Genomic DNA, 26,903 nt, shown 5'->3' on the forward strand with positions numbered 1-26,903 from the left:
CATAAACTCTTAGAAGAAAACATAGGAGTAAATCTTTGTAACCTGGGGAAGGCAATAGTTTCTTAAGATATGACACCAAAACTACAAACAACAAAAGGAAAACAGAAAAATTGAACTTTATCAAAATTAAAGACTTTTGTGCTTCAAACGACCCCATTAAGAAAATAAAAAGACAAACCACAGAATGAGGGAAAATACTGCAAATCACATGTCTGACAAGAACCGGTATGTAGAATATATAAAGAACCCAATAATACAAAAATAACCCAATCAAAAAGTGGGCAAAGGAGGGCCAGCCCTGCGGTGTAGTGGTTAAGTTTGCACACTCTACTTTGGCGGCCTGGATTTCGCAGGTTTGGATACCAGGCAAGGACACACACACCATTCATCAAGCTGTGCTGTGGTGGCGTCCCATATACAAAACAGGGGAAGACGGGCATAGATGTTAGCTCAGGGTCAATCTTCCTCAGGCAAAAAGAGGAAGATTGGCAACAGACGTTAGCTCAGGGCCAATCTTCCTCACCAACAAAAAGAGCGGGGGCGGGGGGGGGGCAAAGGATCTGAATTGACATTTCTCTGAGATGCACAAACTGTCAATAAGCAGATGAAAATATGCCCAATATCATTAGTTGTTAGGGAAATGCAAATCAAATACCAAAATTAGATACCATTCCACATCTAGCAAGATGGTTAGAATAAAAAAGACACACAATAACAAGTGTTGGCCAGGATTTGGAGAAAGTGGAACCCTCATTCACTGCTGGTAGGAATGTAGAATAATGCTGCCACTTTGCAAAACCATCTGGTACTTTCTGAAAATGTTAAACACAGAGTTACCATATGACCAAGCAATTCTACTTGCAAGTGTATCACCAAAAGGAATGAAAACATGCATCCATACAAAAACCTGCAGACAAAAGTTGCAGCAGCATTAGGCATAATAGGGAAAAAGTGGAAACAACCCAAATGTCCATCAGCTAATACACGGATAAATAAAACATGATATATCCGTACAACAGAACATTATTTGGCAATGAAAACAATGAAATACTGATACATGTGTGAATCCTGAAAACACTGTTAAGTGAAAGAAGTCAGTGACAAAAAGCCACATATTACAGAATTCCATTTACACGACATGTTCAGAACAGGCAAATCTACAGAGTCAGAAAGTAGACTGGTGGCTGCCTAGGGTAGAAGGGAAGGGAGAACAGGAGTGACTGCTAGTGAGCATGGGGTTTCTTTTTGAGGTAACAAAAATGTTCCAAATTTGATTGTGATTCCACAACTCTGTGAACATACCAAAAAAGCACTGCATTTTACATTTTAAATGGGTGAACTGTATAGTATGTGGGAAAAAACACTGTGCCAAAAATAAGACGAAAATTTATTATGAAAAATTTAATGCCAAAACATTAGAAAATTTAGAAAGATTCTTAGAAAATCCATGAAAATACAACCTGCCAAAACTGATACAAGAAGAAACAGAAAATCTGAATGCTGCTATATATAGTAAAGAAAGTGAACGTTTCAAAAACCATTCCATGAAGGGAAAGTTTTGCCAGTAAACGTTAGCAAACATTTGAGGAAGAAATGACATCTTACACAAACCACTGCAGACAACAGAAAAGAAGGAGTACGCCATGAGTCGTTTTTTGAAGCTTCATCCAAAAACTAGAATGGAAGCTTATGACAAAGTAATGCGGAGACTGATGTCAGCATCACGGCAAAGTGAGCTCTTCGCTTACTCTACCCACTAAGACACAATGAAAAGGACACTAAAAAACCAACAGAGGACATTCACACAACATAAAAGACATCTGAGAAACCCATGCAGCCAGATGCCTGAAGGTGGAGGTGCTGGAGCACCCAGAGGAAGTAGAAGGAGGTAAGGGGATCTCCTCTCTCTCCCCCAAGGGCAGCGACCCAGCGCATGGGAGTGTGCGTGGCTCTGAGAGGTGAGGGGGAAGGGGGAGATCTTTACGAGAACACCTTCAATCTCCAAGGTCCCTCACAGCCCTTGGGAAAGCCCCCCACAGAGATGGCCAAGCTACTCTGGGGTGTCCTCATAAAGCCAGCAACCCAGGGGAGCAGACAGCAAGGGTAGAGCAAGAAAACCCCTGGGATCGTGCCGGAAAAGAAAGCGCCCCCCCTCTGCCTTGAGCTCCGGCTCAGCCAGTGGGACAGGGCACTCAGGCATACATTAGAAAAAGAGCAGCTATGAGCGAGCAAGGGGGGCTCAGAATACACAGCTCTTGACCCCCACCCAGTGGCAGCAGGTGGAAGCTGAGACCTGATACTATCACCATGTGGAGAAACAAATCCATGCCATCAAACAGTATGAAGAAATATATTAATACTCCAGACAAGAAGGAAGATGACAAGCAGCCAGAAATCAATCCTGAAGGCAAAGAAATTTATAATTTACAGGACAGAGAATTCAAAGTAGCTATCATAAAAACACTCAATGAATTACAAGAAAATACAGATAGTTCAATGCAATCAGCAATAAAATTAAAGAACAGAGGGAATTCCTCACAAAAGAGATTGAAACTATAAAGAAAAACCAAACAGAAATGGTGGAGGGGAAAAACACAATGAATGAGATAAAGAAAAATCTGGACTCCCTGAATAATAAAGCTGATATTATGGAGGAGAGAATTAGCAGTCCGGAGGACAGAAATTCAGAAAAGCTTCAGATGGAGGAGGAGCGAGAAGTAAGACTAAAAGAAATGAAGAAATTTTCCAAGAAATACCCAACTCAATTAGGCAATACAACATAAAGATTACAGGTATTCCAGAGGGAGAAGAGAAGGAGAATGGAGAAGAAAGCATGTTGAAACAAATAATAGCTAAGAACTTCCCAAACCTGGGGAAGGAGCTGAAAATACAAGTGAAAGAAGCTAATAGAACTCCTAATTATATCAATGTAAAAAGGCCTTCTCCTGGGCCGGCACGGTGGTGCAGTGGTTAAGGGTGCACGTTCCGCTTTGGGGGCCCAGGGTTCGCCAGTTCAGATCCCAGGAGCGGACATGGCACCGCTTGACAAGCCAAGCTGTGGCAGGCATCCCACATATAAAGTAGAGGAAGATGGGCATGGATGTTAGCTCAGGGCCAGCCTTCCTAGGCAAAAAGAGGAGGATTGGCACCATATGTTAGCTCAGGGCTAATCTTCCTGAAAAAAAAAAAAAAGACCTTCTCCAAGGCATACAGTAGTAAACTCAATGACAAAGAAAAAACATTAAGGGCAGCAAGGCAGAAAAAAATAACTTACAAAGGAACCTCTATCAGGCTTTCAGCAGATTTCTCAGCAGAAAACTTACAGGCTAGGAGAGAGTGGAAAAATATATTTAAAATTCTGAAAGACAACAACTTTCAGCCAAGAATACTCTATCCAGGGGCTGGCCCCGTGGCCGAGTGGTTAAGTTCGCGCGCTCCGCTGCAGACGGCCCAGTGTTTCGTCGGTTCGAATCCTGAGCGCGGACATGGCACTGCTCGTCAGACCACGCTGAGGCAGCATCCCACATGCCACAACTAGAGGAACCCACAACGGAGAATACACAACTATGTACCGGGGGGCTTTGGGGAGAAAAAGGAAAAAATAAAATCTTTAAAAAAAAAAAAAAAAAAAGAATACTCTATCCAAAGAAAATAACCTTCAGATTTCATGGAGAAATAAAAACTTTCCCAGATAAACAAAAGCTAAGGGAGTTTATCACCACAAGACTCCCACTGCAAGAAATGATCAAGAAGGCCCTAACACCAAAAAGAAAAAAAAAATAGAAAGGGGTTACAAAGCCCTGAGCAAGGATGGTTCAACATCTGCAAGTCAATCAATGTGATACACTACATTAAAAAAATGAAGAATAAAAACCACATGATCATCTCAATAGATGCAGAGAAAGCATTTGACAAGCTGCAACATCCATTTATGATAAAAACTCTCAATAAAATGGGTATAGAAGTAAAGTACCTCAACATAATAAAGGTCATATACAACAAACCCACAGCCAACATCATACTCAATGGGGAAAAACTGAAAGCCATCCCTCTGAGAACAGGAACAAGACAAGGGTGCCCACTCTTGTCGCTCTTATTCAACACAGTATTGGAAGTTTTGGCCAGGGTAATTAGGCAAGAAAAAGAAATAAAAGGGATCCAAATTGGCAATGAAAAAGTGAAATTCTCACTCTTTGCAGATGATGTGATTTTATATATAGAAAATCCTAAAGAATCCAATGGAAAACTCTCAGAAATAATCAACAACTATAGCAAAGTTGCAGGGTACAAAGTCAACTTACAAAAATCAGTGGCAATTCTATACTCTAATAATGAACTAACAGAAAGAGAACTCAAGAATACAATCTCACTGACAATAACAACAACAACAACAAGATATCTAAGAATAAAGTTAACCAAGGACGTGAATGACCTATGCAATGAAAACTATAAGACACTATTGAAAGAAACTGATGATGATCTAATGGTTTGGAAAGATACTCCAAGCACATGGATTAGAAGAGTAAACATAGTTAAAATGTCCATACCACCTAAAGCAATCTACACATTCAGTGCAATCCCAATCAGAATCCCAACGACATTCTTCACGGAAATAGGACAACGAATCCTAAAATTCATATGGGGCAACAAAAGATGCCAAACAGTTAACACAATCTTGAGAAAAAAGAAGAAAGCTGGAGGCATCACAATCCCTGACTTCAGTCTATACTCCAAAGCTCTAGTAACCAAAACAGCATGGTACTGGTACAAAAACAGACACACAGATCAATGGACAGAATTCAAAGGCCAGAAATAAAACCACACATCTATAGACAGCTAATCTTTGACAAACGAACTTAAGAACATACAATGGAGAAAGTCTCTTCAATAAATGCTGTTGGGAAAACTGGACAGCCACACGCAAAAGAATGAAAGTAGACCGCTATCTTTCACCATACAGAAAAATTAACTCAAAATGGATCACAGACTTGAAGGTAAGACCTGAAACCATAAAACTCCTAGAAGATAATATAGGTAGTACACTCTTTGTCATCAGACTTAGAAGGATTTTTCTGAATACCATGTCTACTCAGAGAAGGGAAACAAAAGAAAGAATAAACACGTGGGACTTGAGACTAAAAAGCTTCTGCAAGGCAAAGGAAATCAGGAACAAAACCAACAGATAATCCACCAACTGGGAGAAGATATCTGCAAATCATATATCTGACAAGGGGTTAATCTCCAAAATATATAAAGAACTCACACAGCTGAACAACAAAAACAACTCAGTCAAAAAATGGGCAGAGGATATAAATAGACATTTTTCCAAAAAAGACATACAGATGGCCAAAAGGCACACAAAAAGATGTTCAACATCACTAATTATCAGGGAAATGCAAATCAAAACCACACTAAGATATCACCCTGTATCTCTTAGAAGGGCTACAGTTACCAAGACAAAAAATAACAAATGTTGGAAAGGATGTGGAGAAAAGGGAACCCTCATACACGGCTGGTGGGAATGCAAAATGGTGTAGTCCCACAGTATGAAAATTTCTCAAAAAATTAAAAACAGTAATACCACATGACCTAGCTATCTCACTATGGGCTATTTACCAAAAGAACTTGAAATTGACAATTCAAAGAGCCTTATGTACCCATATGTTCACTGCAGCATTATTCACTACAGCCAAGAAGTGGAAGCAACTCAAGTGCCCATTCACTGATGATTGGATAAAGAAGATGTGGGGGGCTAGCCTGGTGGCGCAGCAGTTAAGTGCACACGTTCCACTTCCGCGGCCTGGGGTTCACTGGTTTGGATCCCGGGTATGGACATGGCACTGTGTGGCAAGCCATGCTGTGGTAGGCATCCCACATACAAAGTAGACGAAGATGGGCACGGATGTTAGCTCAGGGTCAGTCTTCCTCAGAAAAAAGAGGAGGATTGGCAGATGTTAGCTCAGGACTAATCTTCCTCAGGGGGAAAAAAAAGAAGATGTGGTACATATATACAACGAAATACTACTTTGTCATAAAAAAAGACAAAATTGTGCCATTTGCATCAACATGGATGGACCTTGAGGGCATTACGTTCAGCGAAATAAGCCAGAGAGAGAAAAACAAACGCTGTATGATTTCATGCATATGTGGAAGATAAACTAACACACAGACAAAGAGAACTATTTAGTGGTTACCAGAGGGGAAGGGGGTTGGGAGTGGGCACAAGGAGTGAAGAGGCACATTTATATGGTGACTGATAAATAATAATGTACAACTGAAATTTCACAATGTTATAAACTATTATGACCTCAATAAGAACTAAAATAAAGTAACGCTACCCACTCCTTAGGGTGCGCTGAGCAGTGACTTCCTTCCCAAAAGTACACTATGAAAAGGGGGTCCTGGTGGTAGGTGTAGGTAATCTCACAATAGAGATACCAGAGGACACGCCCTCAGCCACATGGTCAAGGTGAGTATCAGCAGTGATAAGTCATGTGGACAGCATGTACCTCTGAGGTGATGTCATGAAAATGGCACTTCAGCTCTACGTTCCTCCTTCCTCAAACCTATAACCCCAGTCTAATCATGAAAAAAAATCAGATAAATGCCAACTGACATTCTACAAAATACATGACCAGTGCTCCTCAAAACTGTCAGGGTCATCACAAACAAGGAAAGCCCGAGAAACTGTCACAGCCCAGGGGACACAGGAGAACTAAACAGGATGTGGGAACTGGATCAGAAGGACCTTATTGAAAAACTGACGAAATCTGAATAAAGCTTGGACTTTAGCTAATAATGCAGTAATATTAGCTTATTAAAAATGGAACAAAACTAATGTAAGATGCCAATAATAAAGGAAAATGGGGAATGGGAATTCACTGCATCATCTCTGCAATTTTTCTGTAAATCTAGATGTGTTCCAAAATAAACATTAAAAGCAAAAAGTAATATTAAAAGCCACTCTCACTCATTAAGTCTCTTTTTAAAGATTGGCACCAGAGCTAACATCTGCTGCCTATCTTCCTTTTTTTTCCCCTTCTTCTTCTTCTCCCCAAAGTCCCCCAGTACATAGCTGTATATTCTAGTTGTAGGTCCTTCCGCTCATGCTATGTGGGCTGCTGCCTCAGCATGGCTTGATGAGCAGTGCCATGTCCGTGCCCAGGATCCAAACCAGCAAAACCCTGGGCTGCTGAAGGGGAGCAAGTGAATTTAACCACTCGGCCATGGGGCCGGCCCTCACTCATTAACTTTGATGCAAAACTCCTAAGCAAAATATTAGCAAACCATATCCAGCAAGATATAAAGAGAATAATACATCATGATCAAGGTGAGTTTACACCAGGAATGAAAGGCTAGGTTAATCTCAAACCTGATCAAAAAATCTGATCCATGTAAATTCACTACATTAATGGAATAAAAGAGAAAAGTCATAGGAGTATCTCAATGGATGCAAAGTGTTTAACAAAATTAATATCTAGTTATGATAAAAACTCTTAGCAAACAAGAAATAGAAGGTAACTTCCTTGACCTGATGACGGGTGGCTTCTGGAACCCTACAGCAAATACACTATATAGTGAAACGTTAAAAGCTTTCCCTTTGAGATGAGAAATGAGACAAGGATGCCTGGTGCCTCCTATTTAACGAGTAGGGGTCTTACCCAGTGTGATTTAAAAAAAAAGAAAGATGCGAGAAATAAAATTGTCATCATTTCCAGATGATATGATTATGTAAGTAAAAAATCCCAAAGAATCTATGGGTACTTTATTATGATTAATAAGTCAGTTTAGATAAATTGATAGACATAAGGAAAACTACAAAAAATAATTTATATTTGTAATACCAGTGACAAATATTTATAAAAACTTAAAAATATACCACCTACTATCAAACACCTAGAAATAAAGCTAATACAGGACGTGCAGGAGTTTTACACAGATTATAAAAGAGAAATTAAAGAGAATCTAAACAAATGGAGGGATATAGCATCTTTATAAAAGTCTCAATATTATGAATTTGTCAATTCTCCCCTAAAATGATCCACATAAATTCCAAAGAGTTTCACTGGGATACGAAAAGATGAGTCTAAAATTTACATGAAAATACAAAAGGCCAAGAATAGCTGAGGAACTCCTAAAGACAGAAAGACTTGCTTTACTATACCCAGAACCAGTAATAGTAATTAAGACAGAGGGGGGTTAGCACGGGACAGACACACTGGCCGATGGATTAGAAGAGTGAGTAGAAACACACCCACACATGTATGGTCACTTGTTCACAATAAAGGTGGCAAGCAGAGCAGGGGGCAGGGGAAGTGTTTCAAAAACTAACTTCAGGTGAATTTCAGACCTAAATGTGAAAGCAGAATAAAACATCCAGAAGGCAATGGAGGAGAATACCTTGAGGACCTTACAGCATGCAAAGATTTCTTAAACAAGGCAGGCAAAGTTCAACTACAAAAGAAAAGAAACTGGGTGGCAGTGAAATGTAAGAGCTTCTGTTCATCAAAAGGCTCGTGAAGTCAGTGCATAACTGAGGGAGCCACAGCTGACATGTGTGAGAGCAAAGAGCTGGTGATTCAACAGCTGGAAACGCTGGAGGAGATGAGGGGCGCTTCTCTCTCAGACTGCCAGGGTCATGTCGTGTCCTCTTGCATTCCACACCAAAAGCTGCTCCCCCTCCCAGATGCTCACGAGCAAACCCCTGATCTGCCCAGGGGAGCTGTCAGTGCAGACACCAAGAACCTACTTTATCCTGTACTGAGAACTGTGATAGATGCAAAGGGCTACCCTACATAAAAGTAATGACATAAAATGGGCAGTTTTATTCACATTTTTGCCTTTGCTTTTGAAAGGGAAGACAGTTTGAGGCCAGAGTCATAGGAAGAGAGAAAGCAGACAAACCATACCTCCACGAGGGCGAGCTTCTCCTCGCTGGTGTAGTTGTAGCGGGTGGCGCGCTCGTACTCCTCAGCGTTGTCAGGGCAGTCCTTGTTGGAGTACTTATCCGTCGGGTGCACAAGTTTCCATGAACACTGGTGTGGTCAGAAAGGAGGAAGACATTCACACTGAACGAACAATGCTTAACTGCTTGTCTCACTCACATGACCTTCACCAAAGCTACCGAAAGGTCAGCCTTGTAGTATTTGCAGAGTCTGAAAGTCACACTCACTCACACACACACACTACGCATGCGTGCACACACCACGCAGACACACACAGAGTCCATCTCCCTAAGAGTGCAAAACATTCTGGCCATGCGACTTTGGGTTTAAGAAACAGACCAGAGGTTTAAGAAATACATCAGACAAAACGGCCTGGATATTTTAACTCTCTAACACGCTAGGCATTTCATCACCATTTAAAAAAAGAATTAGCTATTCAAATGATCATGTATTCATCCAATATAATTTTGGTCTGATCAAAATAAACAACAAAAGAGAAAACTTTCTATGACTTATAGGTATCCAAATCTTTATATGGCATCAGAAACCATTTTACTAATACTAAACAAAAAAAGTGATGGCTAGAACCCCACAGAGAAAACATCGTTTAAATAAAAGAGAATTAAAAATCATCATAACAGTACTTAAATTTAATTCTATAAAAGGTTTTAAAAGATGAGGCCCTTTATTTGTAACATACATAACATACGTGCAATGTATGTTGAGTCATCTTAGAAACATTTAAATTGATATATATTCTTATTTCTAAGGCCAAAGCTAAAAAGCCAATGTTTTCTTGATCCAAAGACCAAAGTTAATGCAGAACAAATATCATTTAGTCAATTTCTTGGAGCTTGGGAACAAAAGCACTTCTAACCAGCTGGAGGTTGATGTTCTTTTAATTCCCTGCATTTCCAAATAAAAGCAAGCACAGAATGCCTACCACTTGCATCACATGGGCGCTCCACTGAGACAGCAACTGCAGGCCCTGCAGTGCCAAGTCGAAGAGCTTCCGGGACTCAGCATCTGTCTTCTGAGCCTCCTGGCGGCCAGACCCTGTGACAACCTAGAGCACAACAGAAGTATCAGGAAGACACCCCATATGCAGAAAAACCACCTATGCATTTACCCCGTGACCCACCAAATCCACTCTAGGAACCTACTCTAAAGGTACATTCTAAAATATGAAATGATGTGGGCACACAAGCCTTCCCTGTAGCAACAGGCTGGCATCCACAGAGCCCCCAGTGATGAATGCTCTGTAGCTCTCAAAGCAAAGAGAAAAGATGCCGTAGACTGTGCTGGATGAACCTCCAGGGCATGGTGTTCAGAGAGGCCTGTGCACAGTATGTTTCCACTTGCCAAATAAAGGAAAACGTGCACATCCTGTGTATTTGCTTATATCAAATAAAACAGATTTAAGTATAGTGACCTACAGGGCAGGGAGGCACAGGGTGGAGGGGAAGCCAGCTTCTCTGAGCATGCCTCCTTTGAGACATCTGACTTGGGAACCACATAAACGGTATATACTATGACGTAACATTAAATTGGGGAGGGAAGGGATCCCTGAAACTCAAAAGCAAAATGAAACAATGAACTGAACTGTGTAATAAGTTGGCATCATGGCCGCACAGTGGGGCCATATAGCATAAGTGTCTGATAATTGACTTTTTTTGATTATAATGTAAGTGCCTGACATTAACCTTTTGATTGCCAAGGGATCCATTTCAAAGACATCCATCTCAAATAAACACACTGCCAGCTACACAACTAGATAAAGAGCCAGGCTGCTCCACCCATGAAGTTCCCCTTTTAGAGAGCCCTGGGTGACCCAGGGGACTGGAAGCGCTGACAGTTAGTCTTTCTTTTTTGTAATGCAAGTGCCTCACATAAGCTTTGATTGTGTGGCATCCACTTCAAAGATAGCTCTCTCAACAGACACACTGCCAGCCACATGACCAGATAAAGAGCGAGGCCACCTGCCTCCCTAAGGCTCCTTTGCTTTAGAGATCTTAGTTGGTTTCCATAAGCGACCATTTGGGCCACTTGTTTTTTCTCTTCCCACGCTTTACATTCCCACTCTTACGTTTTAAATTCACCAATAAAGACTGAGCCCATGAAACACTACGCCCCTACCCTCAACTCCAATAAAAGCAGAACCCCAGGCCCACATGCATGCTCTCTTTCTACCCTCAGGCTGCCACAAGTAGCACAGTTCCAAGAGAGTGTCTCAGCATCACTACCAATAGGCTGAGACCAACACAAAACAAAACACTTCAAGCGACTTTGAGAGACAGTGAATGAACAACCCAGAGGGAGAAATCTAAGGACAAAATCCACCGCAAAATAAATCTTAAACAATTTTTGGTAATTGTATTGTTATTATAATATAACATAAAGTTATACATTACGATATACAACTATGTTGTTTCTAGTAATTATATGATTATTAGCAGTGCCAGTATTGCTATTTTAAAATTGCTGAGTGTATCTTGAGACATCAAGTCAAAATTTGCAGGAGTCATTAAGAACCAGTATGGGAAAAAAAGAAAAAGAAAAAAACTGAAGTAGATTGACTTCAACACAGTACTAAAAAAACCCTTGATTTGTTACCTTAGATGATGCTAGGGAATCAATTATTTTAACAATTGATACGTAAAGCAAAGGAATCCAGCTGTGACCTTGTCTCTTCTGGAGGAGGGATCCCACAGAGTAAGGCACAGCTGGTATGAGGGCTGAGGAGGAGGGCAGAACTAGAGTATCACCCTTACAGGTGCACGCAGCTAGGCAGCAGACAACGCTGCCAGCATCACAGAGTCAGCCAGACATTCCAGCGGTTTGCGGCATGGCCAACGAAGGGCCGAGTGGGCTGAGAGAAGGGAAGCTGAGTCTGATCAGGTCTCCAGATCTAACTACCAATGTATAGGAAACACGGGACAGAAGTCATGGCAAATGATACCCCAGAGAGTGAGAGAGATGGAGGGGGACACATCTCCAAGGAGACACATCAACAAACTGCAGTGTCTGGAACTTAATTTGGATCCTGAGGCAAACAAATTTGGAAAAATAGTGTGTGTGTATGTATATACATATACTTGCATACACAGTGGAATATTATTCAACCATAAAAAAGAAGGAAATCCTGGGCCAGCCCAGTGGCACAGCGGTTTAGTTTGCACGTTCTGTTTCAGCGGCGTGGGGTTTACAGGTTCGGATCCCGGGTGCGGACCTACGCACCACTTGGCAAGCCATGCTGTGGCAGGCGTCCCACATATAAAGTAGAGGAAGATGGGCATGGATATAGCTCAGAGCCAATCTTCCTCAGCAAAAAGAGGAAGACTGGTGGCAGATGTTAGCTCAGGACTAATCTTCCTCAAACGAAAAAAAGAAGGCAATCCTCCCATTTGTAACAACATGGATGAACCCTGAGGGTACTGGGCTAAGTGAAATAAGTCAGACAGAGAAAGATGAATATTGTACAGTCTCACTAATATGTAGAATCTAAAAAGTTTGGTAGTTTTAGCTCTTACAATTAGTTTTATGATCAATTTTGAGTTGCATTTTTTGTATGGTATGAGGAAAGGGTCCAACTTCATTCTTTTCTATGTGGATTCCCAGTTTCCCCAGCATTATTTGTTCCCCACTGAGTATACCCTCATCAAAAATCAACTGACTCTACAACCCTGGGTTCATTGCATCATTATTCACAATAGCCAACACACGAAACAACCAAAGTTGCTGGTGGCCTAGTGCTTAAGTTCAGTGCTCTCCACTTCAGTGGCCCAGGTTTGGTTCCTGGGCTTGGACCTATATTTTTCTGTTAGTCACCATGCTGTGCTGACAGCCCACATACTAAAAATTAGAGGAAGATCGGCACGGATGTTAGCTCAGGGCGAATCTTCCTCAGCAAATAAATAAACAAACAAACTGAGTAAAGCATTCAAAGGTCAATCTCTTTCTTCTTGTTAAAATCATCATCTTATCCTGAAGGTACTACACTCAACAGCAAAAGGAAGATGACAGGAACCATGCATGCTGTTAGATGCTCTTATTTGGAGTAAAAATCAGCTCTACGTGTTCTTTGAGAGCTTCCCATGAACTCGGTTTACAACTACATCATGAAGTCTCAAGGGGCTGCTCCCCATCTCTACCCTAAGGGCTGTGCTGGCCGCTGGAGAAGGGGTGAAGTAAAGCCTCCTCACTAGGGAGTCGGCCACCTACCAGGGGTCTGCTGGAGGCAGCACATGCCCTAAGACATCTGGGCTGTCTTTCAGTCATTCTAGTTGTATGACGACTAGCGTTTGGTGGGTGGGGGCAGGGGTGCTCATCATCCTGCAATGGGTGGGGCCAACGCACAGAGCTGTTCCCCACAAATGTTAACGGTCCTCCTGAGAACCCTGAGGTACCACAGTCTCACAAACCAGACCTGTGTCTGTGGCCCCAAGTCCCCGGGTTCCTCTTGACTATTTGCAGAACCCATACCACTGACCACTGCTTTGACCTTGCTGCCTTGTCTGCTAAGATATGAGAAGTGCCATTCCCAATGCTCCTCCACACTCACACACCCCTCCGGCACACCCCACATACTGGCAGGGCTAGCTTGGAGTCACACTTGACAGGTGGGGATAACGTGATCAGCCCAAACAAGGACACAGGAAACCCAGCTGCAAAGCCGAAAGGAATTAACAAGGCCTGAAGCCGAGGAGATAGTGCTTCCTCCTACACCCAACTCCAGGCCCTCCCCTGGGCACCAGGACGTCCTCCCACCGACCCAGCAGCTCCTACACGCCTCTGCCTTCAGGACTTCCTGCCTCTAGGCACGAAACGGCCACAAGCCATAATCACTCCTTTCCTGAGGCCCTACCCTCTCTCTTCTAGCAGCTTGGAAACAAGACTAGACTAGGAAACAGACTTAATTCATGGTCTTTCCTCAGTCCTTTCTTTTGGGACCTCTATTACATTTTTCTGAAAAAAGATCTACAGGTGAACAGATAAAAACGATGCTGACTGCACTGCCATCCATTATAACGAGTGCTTTTTAAGTATTCGTACTCAACTATGCTTCTCAAAGCAATTAACGTCAGTTTTTGGTTGCAGAGAACACAGATGACATTCTAGGGCCATCTGTCCTCAGGTGTCAGTGCGGGCGGGCGCAGAAGGCCCACTCACCTCACTGTTGCTATAGCGTGCCAGCTCTGAGATGAAGCGCATGTGGTCCTCCCAGATCTGGATCATCTGCTCACAGATGTTGTACTGCGGGCTGCTACTGGAAGATGTGCACGTCCATCTGCAGTGAAGGGGAAACGTGTGTCACCTGAGGGCACTTGCACAAGGCGTATGCAGCACAACGCTGGGTGCCCAAGGACACATGCATAGCGTGGGAGAGGAGCTGGAGGCTAGGAAAGAATATGGAATTCTCAGCAAGGAAACAGAGCTGGCCCAGCCCCCTCTCCCTGTGTCAGGGTCACTGCCCTACCTTCCCATATCTGTGTTTTGGAAAAGGAATTGTAATTTCTCTATGATCAATAAACCATTTTCTAGAATGCTGAGAGACGCTGCTGGATCTACGACAATGCATCACCCTTGCGAGGATCTGTTGACATATTATTGCAGAGTTGGCAGGAACTATTTCTTTATTACTCATGTGGGAAAATATAAGCTATAGTACAGAAACAAATCAGCCAAAGACTCAGGAGCAAAACTTCTCCTTACGGGGAGAGTTGAAAACTGACATCACCTGGAAGTTAGACACTGTCACCATAACTACCTATGTGCACAACACACCATTTCAGCAGCAAACAGACACAATTTAGTGGGAAAGAAGTTTATTAAGAACTGAAACTGTTGGTGCTCTTGGGCAGAAAGCATGGATCTTAGGACTTAGACGGCTGCCCCCTCACATGTAGCACCAGTACTCTCTCTGTGTTTTTAACAAGCTGGTCTCCTTTTCATGAAGGGATGGAATGCAAGCTGCCACTTTTTGAGACGATCAGTGCACTGTCTCGAGTAGTACCTCTTTCTCTTTGATTCCACTACAGGATGATGGGATGATTATATTGGCATTATCCCAGGCAGCTCCTCAAGTCTGCAATGAGCGTGCAAGGCACAGGCTCTGCACTGGGATCCATTCTCAATACACTTGCCTCCCCTGCAGACCCCCAACAGCATATCCACCTCAGGCAAGGCACTGGAGCCCAGAGCCTGATTGCTGGCATTGGCACACTCTGCATCTGCCCTTTCTGGGGCCAGATGCTGGTGTGGGGCCCCTGGGCCAGGCTCCCAAAGCTGATTGCTATATGCTCAGGCACCTCCCAAGGAAGCTGTGAAACATGGGCATTATTACCAATTAAATGCTATAAACTTAGAATAAATCATATTAAAAACAGACAATAAGTGCACAAACTCATGGTTTCCTGATTCTCTTACTGACTTTCCCATTACTTATGATCTAGAGCTAACCCCTATCTGTCAGGGCAGAAGCATTGTGTAATGAATGTCACGCTGTCAGCCTGAACTCAGTCACAGCCGGACATTCACACCATGGACATCAGCTCATGTTCCAAATCAGAGTTTGAGGTGGTACTGAAGCACAAAGAAGTTTCAGCTTAATGAACTTAACATAGAGGAGAGTGAGAAGTCATCTAAGAGTGGATCACATAGCAGATTTAATGGCAAATATATCTGGAAATAAACTAGCACAGAGGTCGGCAAACTACAGCACAGGTCAAATGCGGTCAGCTACTCTATGGGTCTACGGCCGTACAAATGGTTTTTACATTTTCAAAAACCTGCTTAATAAGATAGAAAAAAAAAAAACAAAGGAGAATATGAGACAGAGACCACATGTGGCCCCTGAAGCCTAACGTGTTTACTATTTGGCCTTTAAAGAAAAAGACTGCCAGCCTCAGAGTGAACAGATTGAGATGCAACTGTGTTTTTCAAAATCATGGTTGAACTTCGGCCAGTTTGGCTATGGGTGCATGCTTTTGACAAAAGTCAGCAAAAGCATCCTATGAGACTCACCCGCCTATGTGGAATCTACAATAATACCTTAACTGTGAGCTACAGATCCTATACGGCAGGGTTGGCCACCTTTCTCTATATAAGACCAGAAAGTAAATACTCTAGGATTTGTGGGCTACACTGTCTCTGTCACATCTGTCACATAGTCATCATTGTCTTATTTTAAAAACAACCCTTTGAAAATGTAAAGATCGTTCTCAGCAACAAAGACTTTCCAAAAACAGGCCTGGGCTGGATTTGGTCGGCAGGTTACAGGCTTGTAACCTCTGTAAGATACACGCAAACATCCCACCCACAAACAGGGCTGCTTGTTAAGAAGTGACCAGCAGACCACAAGGCCCAGAGCATTTGTTAACAAGTCTACATTCTCAACCAGCACTATCCAAAAGAATTCTCTGGGATGATGGAAAAGTTCTGCATCTGTGCTCACCAATACAGTAGCCACGAACTATTAAATATTTGAATGGCTAGTCCACTAAGAAAATAAATTGCATTTTTTAATGAATTTAAAGGTAAACAGCCACACGTGGCAAGGGCTACCACATTAGGCATTCAGTTCCAGAGAGTTGAGAATGGCAAAGGTGTTATCTCAGATAAATGACTAGAGTTATTAAACGACAGTGAGGCCACAGCAGAATGCTCTAATGGGCAGCTCGTCCTACCGAGATTTATTTTCCTCATAGTGCGTGCTGGTCTTGATGTATCTTGCCAGTTCTATTTGCATGTCCCCAAACAGTGGAACCACCTGGAGCTGCTGTATTCAAAGAACAAAAAAAACAGGGTCATTATGTACGTTTAGTCACCAAATACATAAACACAAGAAGAATGAGTAATAGTAATAATTACTATGCATTGAATGCTATTTCTGCAAATCATTTACTGCAAAAAGGTTGTAAATAACTTCTACATGCGCTTTCGGAACAAAATACAAATTAAGAACCAACATTCATAAAACCAATTCAAATATTAAAATTAACCTACCTTTTGCTAGATCTATAGTTACAAAAAAGTCAACTGCATTTCTATATGCAAGCAACAATTAGAAAATGAGGGGCCGGCCTGGTGGCACAGCGGTTAAGTGCGCACGTTCTGCTTCGGAGGCCCGGGTTTCACCAGTTCAGATCCCGGGTGCGGACACGGCACCGCTTGGCATGCCATGCTGTGCTAGGCGTCCCACATATAACGTAAGGAAGATGGGCACAGATGTTAGCTCAGGGCCAGTCTTCCTCAGCAAAAAGAGGAGGATTGGCAGCAGTTAGCTCAGGGCTAATCTTCCACAACAAAAAAAAAAAAGAAAGAAAGAAAGAAAGAAAATTTAAAGGGGAACAACTTCCAATAGCATCAAAAAAATATGTATGAATACATGAACAAAATATGTACAAGACTTCTAAGCAAAAATACCACCAAAAATTCTAGAGAAAATTTAAAATTCTAAGTGAATGAAGAAATATATCAGGTTGACGTATTGGAAGACTTGGTATTTTTTAAATGTCCATTCTCACTAAATTGATCTATAGATTCAATGGAATTCCAAGAGGAAAACCAGGCTATAAGTAGTGTGTGTCTGTGTGCTCGTGAAAATCAGCAAGCCAATTCTAAGATGTATGTCGAGAGGTGAAGGGATGATACCCAAGGCAATCTTAACATAACTTGAAGACTTCTTGATATGCAGACCTATTCCTTTGGAAAACTAAGACAGCGTGGCCCTGGAGCACAGATGGAAACCAGTGGAGAAAGACAGAGAAGCTAAGACAGTCACACACATGCAGACACCTGCTTTATGACCCAAGTAACACGGCAGGGCAACGGGAGAAAAGATAGTCTTTGCAATAAATGGACAGGGTCAATTGGATATGTATAATGGGGAGGAAAAAATCCAAGAATGTCAACCCGCTACCTCACAGCATGCACAGAGGAAACTTTCAAGGGGATTACAGATCTAGATGGAAAAGGAAATGGTGACACGTCTAGGAGGTAACACAGAAGAAAATTCTCATGAGCCTGCTGTATACAAAGATTTCCTAAAGTGGACATTAAAGATCGATACATTGGACTACACTAAATATTGAACAGAAGTTTACCAAATGACACCTTTAAGAAAGTGAAAAGGAGAGCCACATAGGGGAGAAGGCATGTATTTTAGAACACATGTATCCAACAAAGGACATGGACCCAGAATACACAGACTACAAATCAACAGGGAAAAAAGAACTAGAGACTTGAAGTGACACTTCACCAGAGAGAACACACAAAAGGCTAACAGCATGAAAAGTCACCAAGGAAACAGCGACTAAACTGCAGGACATGCTACTGAGGAAATCATAAGGATGGACATACCCTTCAGGATGCCCCTTCCCCTCAAAAAGTGACAGTGCCAAGTGTTGCCGAGGATGTGGAACAATGGGAATGCTCGTTCATTGTTGGAAGGAACACAAATCTGCACAACCATGTGGGAGAATCGTCAGGCTGGATTTACTACCAGGACCCTCAACCACCACCCCCCACCTGGTATATTCCAACAGAAACGAGCACAGACGTGCACTAAATCACAGCAGCCAAAACCCAGAAACAATCTCACGTCCATCACAACAAAATGGATAAATAAACTGCAGTCTAATCACAACAAGAATTGCTCCACCACAATAAAAACCTAAGGACTAGAGCTACAGGCTCCCACAGGGATGACTCTAACAAACAGAGTAAGTGAAAGTGGCCAGATGCACGAGAGAGGACATGGCTTGATCCCCTTTCTACAAGGTTCAAACCCAGGCAACACTGGTGCACAGCAGGAGGGAGAGAGGCCGCCTCTGTAGACAGGAGTGTGAGCGCTGCCAGTCAGCATGCCCCATTTCCTGATATGTGTCATGGTTATAGGGGTTCATCTCCCAAATTTCAAGTGGTATACACTTCAATAAAAACGTTTATCTAAAAGAAGGCAACTTACCTTGAAGTACTTGTCCATCTTGGATAAGTTTATCCTTTTCTTGGCATCTAGTTTATAGATGTTGCTGACACTCCCATCTATCAAGTACAGACCAAACCCCATGACCTGAAAATCACATAAAACTCAGACCTGCAAGTTTAATTGCCTCTAAGCACTTATACTGCTACAGTTTATTTCGAAATGACAATTCACTCTTCTTTCAAAAAGCGTTTTTAAAAGCTCCTTGGAAATAAATAGCTATCCCTTCTTGAGAAGCTATTCTTTTACATGCGTCATTCCTTGCAGCTATTTCAGCGTCCTCCCCAGGCACACACATCAGCTCCACCTCTCATCAAGCACAATGCAGTACAAAATACGGATTTCCATGAGCACCCATAGCCAGGGGCCCCTGCACAAGACAGCACCGACAGAACATTTCAGCCGTCACAGTGTGCTATCCAGTGGGCTCTCCAGTGTGATGAGGTCTTGGGGTTGGGCCCGCTCTTGCAGGGAGGGCTTTGGGCGGCCGGACATGCAGCACAGGGTCTCCAGGGCTTCCCTCCACAAACGTGGAGGGCAGAGCAAAGGGAATGGCGGAACCACCTTCTCCTGGCCCCACGAGGAATGTCACTGAAAACCTCCTCATCTTGAAATAGAATAATAACGAACAATATGGTGAATGGCTGTTTCTGGAACAACAGGTCTACTTTAATCATGGTGACACAGTATATTTAATTCCTCGGAATCACATCCTTGATAGGTGGAATAAGGTATAACCTGTACTACAGAAGCTTAATGCTGGGAGAAACCCTGGACCCAGGACCTCCTCACCCACAAGCACCTTTTCTGGGGGTGGGCATGTGATCCACCTGGCACCGGGGTCAAGCCCAGGACATACTCACAGGAATGTGTCAAGAGCCTGTAGTGCAACTATAGGCTGTGTGCAGGGCAGAGGATGCTACACACACACACACACACACACACACACACACACACACACACACGGCAAGCGTCAGAATAAGAAAAGGCATGCAAAAGGATCTTAGACAAAGCACAGCCTATTAATGACAGCAAGGCCATCCCTCCCTCCAGAGTACAAGGGGCAGTCACCCCACACGGACTTTGAGAAGCATGTGTTTTTCACTGGGTGTCAAGTACATCCTGTTCTCATAGTAATCCACACACAGATTCACGATGTCAGCGAGGAGCTCTTCATAGCCAGAAATCACTTCGAGCTGTTGCTGCAGAGACTGACACACAGAGCAGGAGACCTGTGCCATGGTCTGCTCCTGGCCCCGGGTCCCCCACCCCCCAGCCATGCACCCTGCCAGCCAGAGTGGGGAGAGCGTGAGCCTTACTTGTGTGATCTTGTTGTGGTTGGCCAGGAACATGGACAGATTCTGAGATTCCTGGATGGACTGTGGGTCCGCCATTTTCCGCAAAAACTGAGCAGCCCTTTGAAAGCAAAAAACAGAGTTACTCAACCAACATGCTTAATGATGAAAAAAGAAAAAAGCCTGGGAATTCAGGATTATTTTACTCTGCCTACAGTTATCTGTAGAAATGTGGGTCTTAACTTCAGCCTCCTCTAGCTTCTCCATCTTTAACTCCAGGGCAGTCTTTTGCCGACCTGGACAGCTCATGACCCAGATGTCCAGAGCTGACAAACTTCCTCAGAGACGTGGCAGCACCACCCACAGGCCTTTCTGAAGGGCCCCTGCACACTGGCCTCTGTCCTGGGCTCCCTGTCCCCGGGTCTGAGAAAGGCCACCCCCTCTTCTGTGACTTCTAGAGCCCGGTGACGAGGATGGCAAGCACCATTCATGTTCTCTGCTGGGAACCCTCTGGGCCACCACGCCTCCAAGTTAGGGACCATACACAGTTTTGATGCCAAAGGTCTGAGACAGAATCCTGGTCCCTCCACTAACCCACAGCTCCATCTTGGACAAACCTCCTGAACTCTGCTGAGCCTCATTCATCACATCAGTAACTAACAACAGCCGCCCATCCGACCGCCCACAGAACTGACATGAGAACAGAGATGGAAAGGCGCACAGAAGGACCTGTAGACTGCGGTCTGATCGTGCTGTGAGGCGCGTACTGAGTCTCTGAGTTCGTCAGAGCAGTGTCAAGGTGAACGTGAGGATTCGGCACATAGCCTGCCCACATAAGGACATGTCTATGCAACCTAGAAACTTGGGGTTTTTACTGATAGAAGACTGATAACCTACTCCAATAGTCACTTCTTCCCTGCTTTCTTAGGAATAAACTCCCAATTTTCATGCGGCACCGATGTGCCTCATCTCCACATGACCGATGGCTGAGCCATGAGACATAATGAAAAGTCTTGCAAGGCACTGGAAAGTTTTTATAAAGGAGAGTGTGGGCCCTTCTATTCTTCTTCCTCCTTGTTGACTGGAATGCAGAAATGACAGCTGGAGCTTAAGCAACCATCTTGAAACATGAGACAACACATGAAGACAGCAGAGCAGCAGGACAGCTGGAGTCCTGGGTCCTGAACACTGTGGAACCCCCTCATCAGCTGCAGATCACCCAGCTCAGGACTTTTCAGGTGAGAAAGAAAGAATCGGAAATCTTGTTTAAGGCACTGTTATTTCTCTAAGTTTTTAAGAATTATATACAGTTAAACTAACATTAACTAATACAGTCACATTCCTTTTCAAAGTGTTCACTTTATTGATCTGAGTGGCTGCTGAAACTAAGGAAGGGATCAAAGATGCTGTTTTCTTTTTCTCAAGCCTCACGATAACCATATAGGTTATCTTGGCATTTACACTCAGAAGAGGATGTACTGGTAGCTACCAGCTGGGTGCAAATAAAAATTGTGTTGGAGTGGGGGTGTGTAAAGACTGGGGAGGAGTAGGGGTTACTGTCTGGGAAGGTGAACCAACAGGGGGTCCCAAACAGAGGTCACAGGACGAGGCCGCTGGAAAGGATGAAGGGGTGGCCCAGGCCCTCTCAGTGCTCAGGGGAGCCTCAGGTGGTAAAGACCCCTGTGGTTCCTGGAGTGGGTGCCTGGGGCCCCCACAGCCTTCCACAGAGCAGCCCCATCTTTAAACTATTTTACAGACTGGGCTTTGGAATAAAAGCGCTGCTGCCGAGAAAAGAGAAAATCTTTTTGAAATGAAAGACCCCTGATGCTGTCCACCATCCCCATCTCCCCGATAAAGTCAGAAAGGCTAAGAAAGCTGCTCAAAATCATAGCAAGTGATTTGTGCAGCCAGGAGCAGACGCTGCTCTCCTAGGCTGGGCTGGTTTCACCCTCCACCTCTCAGAAGACCCCATGCTCTGCAGAGAGTCACACACACTTGGAGTCTCACAAACACTGTCATCAGATGGGGACAACTGCAGAGTTTCCCACCCAAGAGGGGTAACAGGCCAACTCCAAAGATTTCCTGGTTTTGAAGATCCAGGCTTCTGCCCAGAGCTGATCCTAGGTGATGAATGGAATGCCTGTACTTACTCACTTGAATAAAGCTTAAAATGCTAGGGACCTAGCTCAACTCCCACTGCCGCCTTATCCTCAAATCTAGGTTTGGCACTGTGTCCCAAGTCGATTTTATTTTAAAGACTCAACAGTTGTATGATTTTTAGATGCAACCTAACTACAGTGTATTCAGATGCAAAGTAAACTCTTCAAATTTAATTTCATAGCCAAGATTCCTTGTCTAACGGAAGAAATAGATGTCAGCATCTCCTTCAAGCCAATCATGCCTTCAACAGTACTGAGCATATTTTCTAAGAAAGTTGATCGGAAGACAGCTGACTCTGCTCTGACCAACGGCCTTCCTTCTGCCTGCCACCAACTGCCCCTTCATGGTTTTTCAGAAGTGCACTGCTGTGCCAAGCCCAGCTTTTCCAGTTCTCTTCTCCAGAAGTTCTTTACGTTCAAAAAGAAAACCACCCTGGAGGAGAGCTGGTCCAGGACCTGGAAGCTCCAGCTCTGCCCACTTCTGTGACGGACATCCTACCAGTGAGTGATGAGCAGAGGGGGCGCCCTCAGGCCACAGAACCCACCTGCCCCCTTGTCAAGATGCTCACCAGGCCAAGGCCCTGCAGCGACCCCAGCACTCTGAGAGCAGGGACTGGTCGTTGCGCTTCTGTCTTCCCAAGGGTGCTGAGCACCCAGAGGTCCTCAACAAACACTTGGGGATGACGAGGATGCTCAGATCCCACTCTAACTTCATGAAACCATAATATACACATGTCCATGAGGACACAGCGCTGCACTGCAACGCAAACAATCTGCTGACTACCCCCCACCTCCTAAGGGTGTGTACTCAAACAGTTCGAAGACTGCTGAGCAACCACTACCAACCCATAGCGCTTATTTCAGAACACATGGGATATGCACCAACTATGTGCAGGAAAGCCAACTGATGAGGCACCATCCCACCTCCCCAGCACTATCCACGTGGCCCAAAGGCACAAGGCCAAAGCTCACCTCTTGTATGCTGAGTGGTCGTTCTTCACACTGCACTTCATGTTCTTCAGCTCATCCAGCACAGCAAACATGTTGATGAACTTGCCCAGTGTGATCAGGTAGGCCTCAGACACAAAGTCCTTCCTCCTCTCCGTGTGGCACAGGCGCCTCACCTCCCCACAGAAACGCTCAATGGCATTTCTCTGCACAAATGAAGGAAGGCAGAAAAGCCACTGTCAACAATAGGCTGACTTCACGCTCAGCTTCAAGCACAGAGTCTGGATTCACTGTTACTTGTTGATAAAATATACACCCAAATGAGTGGATGTTTGCAGCTCAGGTCAAAAGACATGTTTCTATAAAGTAATTCCCACACACCAATGACAATCACGATTTATTTTGTACTTTTCTACTTTACCAACTACTTCCCTAAAGTAAAAGAATTGTGTTGATTATTCAGCAGTCACTGAGCAAAATGCTCCAGCAGAATGTTTATAACGAGATGTTTTAACTTTCAGAGGTGAAAAAAGTGAGGGGGAGTTTTCTTCTGGACGATATTTAAGATAAAACAAAAATTCATCTGCTAACAAGTTCTATCTTCTCCCTTTGCTAAAGGAGTCTGTAAGAAAAATTTTCTCACATGTCCAAAGCACATCTTTAAAAAGCCAGCAAGTCTCCTCCCTCTGGCCACTTTGCCTAACCAAAACGCCAGAGGAGCCAAGGCCAAGGTAGGGACCACTGGGGTGGACAGTCAGGGCGAGGATGAGAGAAAGAAACACCTGAGAAACCAGGTGAATCCCAAGTAGGACTGGCAGAAGGACAACAGTGCTCGGAAGGACAGAAAGCAGCCTTCGTGGAGGAAATGTGAATTCACTCAGAGAGAAGAAAAGTGAAATGCAAGAGAAGTATCTCTTCTGAAAGAGCAAGTGAGGTTTTAGACCATCAACACCTTAGTTCCCTTTTATCTCAGAGGCTGTGTGGTTGTTTTAATTTACATGTGCTTTGTTCTTGGGTCCATAGTGATAGATGAGATAGCGCTAGCATCCCTACTCCTCTGCATTAAACCTTGAGGATTACAGCGCTGTTTTACCTGGAAGTACATAAAATTCATCAGTTTTGTGACCTCAGGCTCGAGGACCTCCACAGTTTTCTCACAAATTTCCACTCTGTTAGGCTGCTCATTACATTTCACCTGGGGAAAAGCAAGGTAAAGAGGCTTCAACCCAGCTGGGAGTGAGAGGACAAGGCCGCTGTTAGAGCTGGGGTCCCAGGCGACCAGTGGGTGGGGGTGTGGTATGGGTGGGGCAGGGCTGGAAGGGATAGAGGTGTGGTGTGTTTCAGATGAAGACATGGTCTGTGGGATGAGGGAGGGGCTGGGCTGGGCTGGGCAGGCAGGAGTGGGGTGTGGCCAGCAACGTTGGGGGCACCTGTGGGATGGACCGAGAGCAGCTCCTCCAGGTGTACAGCATGACAGCATACTCTTGGCCTTCCTCCAGCATCTCATTCTGCAGGGGACATAGGGCAAATCAAAGGCACGCAGGGGAACAATCATAAACAAGAAGATGCCAAATTGCTAAAATCTAGACGCATAAACTATCCTGACTCTCCCTGAAGGAAGAGACAAGCACAGGACATGCATGCCAACAGAGCTGCCGAGAAGCTAGTGATGCCACAGTGCAGTGGTGTGGCCACAATGATGGCCCAAAACACCCCTAGGTTTCTGCAGGCTGGAGAGGGGTGTCAGCGACCTGCAGGCACCTTTGCACGGGGCGGCACAGGGCATCCACCACAGCTGCTACACTGCAGCTCCACTCAACCCTAAACCACCCACTGGCAATGCATACCTGAAGGTGGGGACACGGGGGAGGGCCCAGTGCATTGTGAATGTGCACGGGGTCCTCACAGGCTCTCCACCAGGCCACACAGAGTCTCCTGGCTCCTAAGGAAGACTGAGGGAGCTCTGCTGTTCCCAGTGTGGGCAGGAAAAGCTAGAAGTGTTTCTGCAGTACTTAAAATCCAGAGAATCCTTGGGAAGAGGACTACTGTCATTTTAAAACTACCTTAGTGTCTACTCTTCTTCCACATTATTTCCTTTGATAAAAACAATAAAAACTGCAGAGATGTTCTTGAAAATGTCAACTACAGTTTGATGGTTTTACAATGCCTTAAAATATTTCTCAACCTTTCACCCAGTAACTTCTCTTCTACAAATCTAGCCAAAGAGAATAATGATGTATTTAGAAAAGTGTTCATCGCGGCACTTTTTATTATAAGAAAAAAGGGAAACTAAGTAAACATGCAAAAATAGTTAAATTGTGGGCATTTACAATATGTACCAGCCATTAATTACTTTAGCACATTTTCATGACATGTGAAAATGTTCCCGAAATCATTAAAATACACAATTATAATAACACCGCAATTGACTTATGCAGTCTAAATCACATAAGTACCTGGCATGACGAGTAAAGGTATACAAGTAGGAGAGAGAACGGATTCCCTCAAAATACTGAGAAAGATTCTCTCTGGGCCATAGGTGCTAAATTTTCAGAGAGCATGCATTGTTTTTATAATAAGAAAAACACAGGTTTTTCTAAAAGCATAAGGCATTTCATTCAGTTTCCTCTCACTTTCCTCACTACGTATCCCATCAGAATACCAAAAACACATACATTTGCCATTCAGAATTGCTATTCCCACAAGGAAAACAAAGATGTGCGGATGGAATTACCATGCTAGAATGGACAGTCGCCTGTTCGATGTATCTTGCAATGCCAGTGACAAATGCATTTCTGTCTTCAAAGTTAGTGTTGAAATTTGGCTGAAAGGAAGAGAAAAACCATCATGTGGGGGTCGGCATGGCAGGCAGTGCACCCGCGGCGCCCAGCACACACCTGGTATAGCAGTGAGGATGGTGGGGGCTCAATACAGGGCTGCTGGTCAGGCAGAGGCAGCTCTTCTAGGAGATCCACGTTGGACAGCGCATCCTCCAGTGTCACCTGGGCCGCCATCCTGGCCTAGAACAAAACACAAAGCTACCTGTGCTGTGAGGAAGGGCAGGGGCACCTGACAATCCTTCTGGGATGGGGAAATCAGGCCCCCACTTGCCTGACTCCTCTCCTGAGGGCACTGGGGTGGCTGAAATGGTCACAGTCAGTCCCTGGGGTCTAGCAGCTCTCCCAGGGCTCGCTGGCAGGGGAGTCACAATGTTGCCTCTTGCCGCCTCCAGGAGTGTCATGGTGCAGGATACACGGGCCACCACATATGCAGTCGCTTCATGCCACCCTTCCCACCTTGGGGCCACCGCTGTCCCTAAAGGGCTCTCTAGGAGGCTGTGACAACCCCTTCATGGGCTGGAGGAGGGAACATCCCCTCCAACACCACATCCGCCCCAAGGAGGCCGGCACAACTTCCAAGGGGGCTTCCCTGCACACGGATGTTTCCCAGGCAGTACCTCCAAGCAGGGTTACATGTTAGGAATGGAGATGGCAATGGCTAGAGCCCTCCCTCCAGAAGTACAGGGGCAGCCTGCAGTGACTACTAAGGTGACGGCTGGGGGCCAAGGTGA

General features: G+C 44.3%; 1 protein-coding gene across 1 annotated transcript in view; it reads right to left on the bottom strand.

Annotated features, from left to right (window-relative positions):
• Positions 1-26,903, bottom strand: part of LOC123276011 (cytoplasmic FMR1-interacting protein 1-like) — a 177,836-nt gene that overhangs the window by 122,504 nt on the left and 28,429 nt on the right. Inside the window, 12 exon segments of the mRNA XM_070497085.1 lie at positions 8,910-9,035; positions 9,889-10,011; positions 14,115-14,232; positions 16,631-16,722; positions 18,913-19,017; positions 20,013-20,141; positions 20,250-20,346; positions 23,357-23,538; positions 24,426-24,527; positions 24,763-24,840; positions 26,067-26,156; positions 26,230-26,370. Coding sequence (XP_070353186.1) covers positions 8,910-9,035; positions 9,889-10,011; positions 14,115-14,232; positions 16,631-16,722; positions 18,913-19,017; positions 20,013-20,141; positions 20,250-20,346; positions 23,357-23,538; positions 24,426-24,527; positions 24,763-24,840; positions 26,067-26,156; positions 26,230-26,346 — 1,359 coding nt within the window. The 5' untranslated portion in view covers positions 26,347-26,370.

This window comes from Equus asinus, chromosome 2 (assembly GCF_041296235.1).
Source record: "Equus asinus isolate D_3611 breed Donkey chromosome 2, EquAss-T2T_v2, whole genome shotgun sequence".
Lineage (NCBI taxonomy): Eukaryota > Metazoa > Chordata > Mammalia > Perissodactyla > Equidae > Equus > Equus asinus.